General features: G+C 42.2%; 1 protein-coding gene across 1 annotated transcript in view; it reads left to right on the top strand.

The window, feature by feature from the left end:
* Positions 1 to 329: 329 nt before the first annotated feature.
* LOC308308964 (protein NLRC3-like) overlaps positions 330 to 8271 on the top strand; it is a gene marked incomplete at both ends in the record, with an annotated part of 47602 nt that continues 39660 nt past the window's right edge. Inside the window, one exon of the mRNA XM_080754417.1 lies at positions 330 to 335. Coding sequence (XP_080610543.1) covers positions 330 to 335 — 6 coding nt within the window. The remainder of the gene's footprint in view (positions 336 to 8271) is intronic.

Raw genomic sequence — 8271 nt, 5'->3', positions numbered from 1 at the left:
GAGGAAAGACCCCAATCAAAAGTCAGAAAGGTTATTCTGGCTGCTTTAAAAGTGTAATAAATGAACTCAGGATGTTTTAAAACCTACAAGATAACTCTAATATGAAAATTTGACATTAACTGGCGTGCTGTTCTGGGAGGTCCCAAAATAGATAACCCCCAGAAAGGGGGTGGGGGTCCGGAACATTTTACACCCATCGTTTACTCATTCGATTCCTTGCTTGACCCAGAAAACATAGGATCGGTATGTTTAATTAAGTTTCTAGGTTGTCTAGAAGCCAATAGCACAAATTATGTATTTTATTATGTCTGCCATTTTGAACGTCCAAAATGGCGGTTGGCATAACCGCATTGAATGGCCAGGGGTGGATGTTTTGACAGTATGCACATATATGGTCATGACTCATGATGACGTTATATGACGAATATGTGTTGATGTTTGGCTGTGTCTACATATGTTAATGTTTATATGATGGTCAGTATGAGTGATTGTATTCAGACAGACCATGCACACATACAAGCTTTCATGTTGTTCTGTTGCCTAGTACCCTGTGTGCTGTGTTTATCCAACTGTACATACATCCTCTGTGATAAAAAGGCCAGCTGAAGTGCTCCATCCTCCTGTACTTATAAGTAGCTATAATTTCTATAAACAATTAGTAGGGCGGGAGTGGCTTATTATTAGTGGTGTTTCCATAAAGCCACTTTTTGCGCATTAACGGCTTATTCACTAAATCTTTTTATGGAAACACTTCAAAATGCGAATAAACTTTCATTATCCGCCAAAGAAATTATCCGCTTGGAGGAGGATTTTGAGCCTTTATCGAATAAACTAAATGCGCATAAGTGAATGGAAACGGGTCAGACAATAAATGCGAATAAAATATGACGTTCTGGTCCATATCGTCCTCCTATAACACTTTCCCCCGCCGCTTAATTAACGTCCATTGTATTGCGTTAGCCCACAAAACAAACCGGTTGTTGCACACGGAGTGACCCTTCGTCATCACACCGTGATGCGCCTGCCAAGTGGCCGTACAAGCTCACAGCAGCTCGCATCTGCGATGCTGCAGGATGCAGTCTGCCCGGAGGACTCAACCGGGCAGCGGGGCGGCCGCCTCGGCTCGGGGACGCCACTCAGGGCGCCCTGGCCGGGGTCGCTTGCTCTGTGCTCCCGCCGGCTGCACTTTCTCCGCGGCGGTGCGACCGGCTCTGGGTCGGGATGCGTGTGTGCAGCGAGTCACAGCAGTGCCCTCACGTCTCTCGGCCTGAAAAAATCAGCCCCCATCCCAGCTCTGTGCACTGTGTGCAAGGCAAGCCTGCGGGAAGTATTTACAGCACGTCGGTTAGACGGACCCAGGCAGGATCTCCCAAGAATCGCATTTCACCAGTTTAATGGAAACGGGCTAAATTCGCTTTGTCTTAATGCGTATTTCTGATAATTCGCTTCCCTAATTCGAATAAGTTTATGGAAACATGGCTATGTCAATGTTTTGTGCAATGTCTGCTTTATTGTAATCATTCTAATTAACTATTTATTTGTTTATTTTCTCTGTTAAGAACTTGTGCTTCATCTTCTGCTCTGTAAAGCGCTTTGAGCTGCATTTCATGTCATGAAAGGTGCTATACAAATAAAGTTTTATTATTATTATCATTATTATCATTATTATTATCTGTATTCTTTAGGCTGCTACTAAGTAGACTGGCTGCTACTTACTAATTATGTTTACTTTAGTCACAGGACCAGAGCATCATGCTGTTCAGTGCCATACACAATTGGCATAAAACCGGTATTTATGTCAGTGACCTGCCGGTCACAGATTCGCCCGGTTTGATATCATACCTGCCGATTTTTTATATTGGCCGATTCCGATTTCCATCCCTAGTTAGATCATAACATTATGGGAGGACCACATCGTAAGTTACATCATAACATTATGGGTGGACCACATCGTAAGTGGACCATAAGTTACACTATAACATTATTGCTGGTGGGAAGATATGTTTTTTTAGATATCTGTAGTGATAATATGGCCATAGCTATACTAACACTAGATGTAGTGATAATATGGCCATAGCTATACACTAGATGTAGTGATAATATGGCCATAGCTATACTAACACTAGATGTAGTGATAATATGGCCATAGCTATACTAACACTAGATGTAGTGATAATATGGCCATAGCTATACACTAGATGTAGTGATAATATGGCCATAGCTATACTAACACTAGATGTAGTGATAATATGGCCATACCTATACTAACACTAGATGTAGTGATAATATGGCCATAGCTATACTAACACTAGATGTAGTGATAATATGGCCATACCTATACTAACACTATCTAGTGATAATATGGCCATAGCTATACTAACACTAGATGTAGTGATAATATGGCCATACCTATACTAACACTAGATGTAGTGATAATATGGCCATAGCTATACACTAGATGTAGTGATAATATGGCCATAGCTATACTAACACTAGATGTAGTGATAATATGGCCATAGCTATACTAACACTAGATGTTGTGATAATATGGCCATAGCTATACTAACACTAGATGTAGTGATAATATGGCCATAGCTAACACTAGATGCCAAAAAATTAAAAGATCCTGTGTTTGTGGTGTGTCTCCCCCCTTCCCCCGCCTCTCTGTTCGTCGTCTCCACACAGCAGTCACATCTCCTCTCCTATGAACACAAATTTGTTTCCGTAGCCTGTAGCCGCTGCCTGGAGTCTAATATGGGAGCGACATTGCATACTAATGTCTTCAATGAGTTATGGCCCGCCTAGTATTTGACAGTCATATCACATTTCTGTGTGTGTGTGTGTGTGTGTGTGTGTGTGTGTGTGTGTGTGTGTGTGTGTGTGTGTGTGTGTGTGTGTGTGTGTGTGTGTGTGTGTGTGTGTGTGTGTGTGTGTGTGTGTGTGTGTGTTGTGTGTGTGTGTGTGTGGGTTTCTCTTTGAAGGCTCTCAGGGTACAGTGTTGTACACAGGAGACTTCAGGTTCTCTTTGAAGGCTCTCAGGGTACAGTGTTGTACACAGGAGACTTCAGGTTCGCCAAAGGAGACGCTTCCAGGATAGAACTGTTGCATTCTGGGAGCAGGTGAGCTAGTGTGGCGGAGAGGCGACCGGGTATTTCCCGGTGAATCTGTGCGCAAAGGTGGGGGCCGATGGGCAAGGAGGGTCGTGAGCTTATGAGAAACAACTAAAATAAGACCTTAAAACCTGGCGAAAACAGTTGCGTGCATTAGCGGAAGATGACGATAAAGGAAATCATTAAATGGAAAATATTAAATTAACTTCTGAAAAGCCTACACGGCTTTAAAAACATGGCAAAAACAGTTGCGTGCATTTAGCGCAAGATTAGATGAGGATAAAGGAAATCATTAAATGGAGAACATTAAATTAACTTCTGAAAAGGCTTCTAAGCCTACACTATAGCCTACTAAAAACTATTGGAACCGCGATCTTGCCACACGTGAATAATTGGTTGTAAACAATAACACAGACAATGTAAATTCTTAGTCTAGTTGTGGGAAGAAAGGGTTATCATCATGGCCCCAAATAACTTTTAAATATCTTGCAATTGGCGACGAGTATCTTACTAAATCGGCAAGAGTGCCTCTCATCCTCAATACATAAAGGCTAAGCTATATTATCAGCAGTCAGTGGTGCGTGTTCCCCACACTCCCAAGTCCCAAGCCCCCACCGTTGCGCACAGATTCACCGGGAAATACCCGGTCGCGGCGGAGAGAGTTGCAGCCCCAGCCTGAAGCCTCAAAAGTCTAGTATCTGCTCTCGTTCCATAGGGATGTCCCTTTGGAGTGATGGTTAAGATATTGGACTTTCACGCGGGAGACCCGGGTTCGAAACCGGGTGGGGAGGTTCGGATCACCTCCGTTACACTAGTCTCTCTTTCTTTTTCTCATTACTTGTGCCAGCAGGGCGCATAAGTACTGCGTTCGGCTGCGTATGTATGTTGGTGTCTGCCGGTGATTAAGCCTGTAGCCCAATCAGGGACCAGCATTTCTGGCAACGTCATCATTAACAGCCAATGAGGGACCAGCATTCCTGCTGATGCCAGTGGTGATGCCAGTGGTGAGCACAGCTTATGATGCACTCTGCTGGTGCACAAGTAGGCCTTGTGCAACACCTGGACAGAGTTCTAGTTTGCCTTTGTTTCATTCAGCTTTTTCAAAGTGACCAACAGTCGCCACTCGGAACGTTATCGGTTGCATTTAACATGAATTTGTTCTATAAGCGCACATTTTACCATCCTTTTATAATGGACGACTTGCTTATCGGGCAAGTGGGCATGAATGACATTAAGGCTAAAAGGATAACGCAATACTTTACTAGTTATTCTGCCCTGATGCTGTGTATCTGTACAGTAGATACTAGTGAACTAAAATCCACATCTCCAAAAAACGTTGAAGAATGTCAGATTATATCTGTAAAAAGCCCAAGCCGAAAGTTTCCAAGGCCCCGTTTTAAACACACAAAACAATGTGTTGGCAGGGGGAGAAAGATCTGTGTCTGAAGCAGTTACTCTGTTACTTACTAGCTGAGGAAAGCATCACAGCTGCTACTGTACTTACTACTGTAGTTGCACTGTCACACCTGTTACAATTTAGGTCAGTGGTTCTCAACCTTTTCAGGACGCCACCCCCCAAAATAATCATATGACGAACAAAAAGAGTTACATCTTGTACTGTAAAACAATGTTCTGTTGTGAAAATAGCAGCATGTAGATCGGCTATTTTCACAATTTCTGCCTCTAATATTTGACAATTCTTTTGCCAATGCTTTGTCATTTTAGAGGTACTAAAAAGTTCCTTAAATTGTCACTTTAGAAATGTGCAGATACCACTATACACTTAAACTTTATGTTGGTTTGTTTACTGTTGAGTGAGAAAACAATGTTTCAACATTAAGTTAATCATCTGGGGACCCCCCAAAATAATCTGGGGGTCCCGATCCACAGGTTGAGCACTGGTTTAGATGATGATCAGAGCTTTGGACTGGGTTACATTTCTATCCATAATACCAGAAACAGCCACAAGAGGGAGTTATCCTAACAGGCTCAGTGTAGGAAAATCATAAAACATAAGAATACAATGAATGCATGGAAAATAACATTTATTAAACACATGTGAAGCCAGTAGCACACGACACATAGGCTACACTACACAGAAAATAGCTATTAGCGCTAGCCTAGCGTCCATTCTTCTCCGGTTCCGTGGTAAACAGTCCAGAGCTGGAGAAAGTTTGTCCATGGATAAAAGCTCAGACAGCTTGTTTGTAAAATACTTCCACATTTTAACTGGTTATAGAACATGGAGTTGCCGAATCTTTATACGTTTTACAACTCCAATGGCTGGTTTTAAAATTTGTTTCCGAAATGCAAACAGCAACAAGTGCCCACTGCGACAGCTCTACAGTGTATGCTCTGAACGACACAACGAGACTCCAAGCTGCGGTTCCAAATAAGGCAACTCTCTTGTCAGTACAATGAAACCACGCCCCCCCCCCCCCCCCCCCCCCCTTGATACAACTCTATATTAAACAAACGTTAATATTAATTAGATATGCCAACGTCACGGCACACAAATGGTACACTGTGAGCTAATATTTAATGAGTGAAAAGTAAGCAATTTACCCCGAGTGAGAGGACATTATGCTCTCATAATGTCCGCAGTGAGGGTGTTATCGGACGAGGCGCAGCCGAGTCCGATAACACCCTCACTCAGGACATTATGAGAGCATAATGTCCGACCCCGAGTGGTAAATAGCTTTTCTACCACTTTTTCCCGTATACATGAAAGAAAACACATAGTTGTAACTTGCAAGGATCTTAAGTTACAATCATTATTGCCTATAAAACTTCCGCGAGACAGCAGATAGTTCCACAAACAACATCTTCTACTCACCAACAGATGGCGCCAACTCCATACTAATCCATGCGTCTAGCTTACAGCTAAGCTAACGTCAGTTAGAAGTACCGTTCCGGCCGTAAATAGAGGCTGTTCGCTTCCAGAAAGGCATAGGTTCAGAGAAAAGGGGCTTTAAAGTTGGCGGATTGCATTGGATCCAAATAAATCGGCGACTATAGCATGCACGTTAGTAAACATAGGACCGTTGCCACCGTCATTTGTTGGTTGGGGGAAAGGTGTTCCGACTACCTCCTGAAGTCCCCGGATGTACACTGAGGTGCATTGATCTCGGACAAGTCCTCATACAACTTTGCGGCAGTTGTTTTGTCATAACCTCCGGAATTTAGCCAATCAGAATCCAGTATTTGAACACGTGACTAGAAAAAGTGGTAGAATAATTCTTTTCTACCCTATAACTAGAAGTAGGCCTACACAGAAATAGCTACAGAGACAGCAGAAAGCTCTGAATCCCCAAGCCTATGGGCAAATTGAACCATATCACTGCTCCCTATTACAAGTGAATCATTGATATAATATATATTTATAGAAAAAGTGATTTTGTGTTTCATGGCCCTTTAAACATACAATACAGTTTCAGTTTGTTATTTGTAAAGGATTGTTTACTAAAAGAGGTGGTGCCACAGTTTGTAATTTTTCTGTTTTGTATGTGTCTATGGAGTTAACTTTACTCTAACAGACCCCCAGGTGTGGTTATAATATGTTTTGTATGTGTCTATGGAGTTAACATTACTCTACTAGACCACCAGGTGCTGTTATAATGTACAAATTTGCCTTACCTGTGTATTTTTGGTTTCTTTCTGAAAGCTGAAAGCCTCTGAGTCAAAAGGACCGGTCGAAAAACACTGATTTAAAGTTATACTATGTAACTTTTTTTATAAAACAAATCTTAAAATTGTCCTAACTGTTAAATCGCTAAAGTTTTAGAACACCCACTCCGTGAATTTCAGCTCTGAAAGCCCTTTCTTTATATGTTTTCTACTGAGCAGGGACCGGGGCGGGTTTTCGCGGAAAAATTACGTCATTTCCCTTTTTCTGTATACACTAGCGGCCAATCACAGCGCATTTTTCCCGGAAGTTTAGCCTCGAACATCAACAGGTTTTAGCTGTAGCCAGAAAAAGCAGAAATCGCGGATTTACCTTCTTCATATGCACGAGAAGAGGGAAAAGTTGAAGAAAGAAAAGAAATACACCTATGATTGGGAACTTGCTCGTTTTCTTTTAGCCTGGTAAGTTTACTAAAACTGAACGTAGGCTAATTGTTACTTGTCATTTTGTCATTGTTGTACTTAGAATTGCAAGTGCATACGTTGGTATACAACTTGTTTGTGTTAGGCATATATGTTGTTTAGCGACGCTGGACAACGGCTAGCACTAGCCTTCTGCAAACCGTCGTGTTTCTGCAGCCCATTGTCTGTGTGTGTGTGTGTGTGTGTGTGTGTGTGTGTGTGTACCCGTTCTTACTACCCAGTGAGAACCAGAAAGCGTTTATAACCAACAGATTGAGAACATTTTTGGAAAGTGAGGACATTTTTGCGGTCCTCACTAAAATTAGGGGTTGTGTTAGGGTTAGGTTTAGGGTTAGGGTTAGGTTTAGGGTTAGTTAGGGGTTAGGGTAAGGCCACAGGACTTGCATAAAAATGAATGGAAGTCTATGTAATGTCCTCAGTATGTAGTAAAAACGAGTAGGGGAGTGTGGGGTAAACTGAGACACTTTTTACATTTGCTCCCCTCTAGGCGAACCAAAAGATATATCAGTAAGATTTTACACATTTCCCAGTAATTTGGGATGTTTCCTAACAATGGAAGATATCAGAACATATTCAAGACAAAAGGCAGAGAAAATATGATTGTTTTAAAAAAAGTGGTCTTGTGTCTCAGTTTACCCCAGGACCGGGGTAAACTGAGACAGACCAGAGAAATCAACGGGGTAAAGTGATCCACTGACTTTTTTCACTTTAAAACTACCATAAAAACACAAAAACCCGGTTAACCGGGTTAAATATGCGCAATACAAAAATGTACATAGCAGACATTCTTTTAACTCTCCCAACGCTTTGAACGTTCACGTTCGCCCGATTTCGCAAGACCTCTCCGCCAATACGGCGCTCGTTCGGTTCGTTCGTCTGATGACTGTAAGCTGATGAGGGGTCGCGCGGCCGTCTACTGTAAACACATTTTCCGCGGTGATGGTGTAAAAAATCCATTATGCGTTAGATCAACGGAGAACAATTCACTTCCTTGTTGATTTCCTCTGGCTGTAAGGCTCTGTGGCCAGTGACTGGTCTTCTTCTTCTTCAACAC

Source organism: Nannobrachium achirus (genome assembly GCF_963921795.1).
Source record: "Nannobrachium achirus genome assembly, chromosome: 23".
Taxonomy (NCBI): Eukaryota; Metazoa; Chordata; class Actinopteri; order Myctophiformes; family Myctophidae; genus Nannobrachium; species Nannobrachium achirus.
This window is presented reverse-complemented; position numbering and strand designations above follow the sequence as displayed.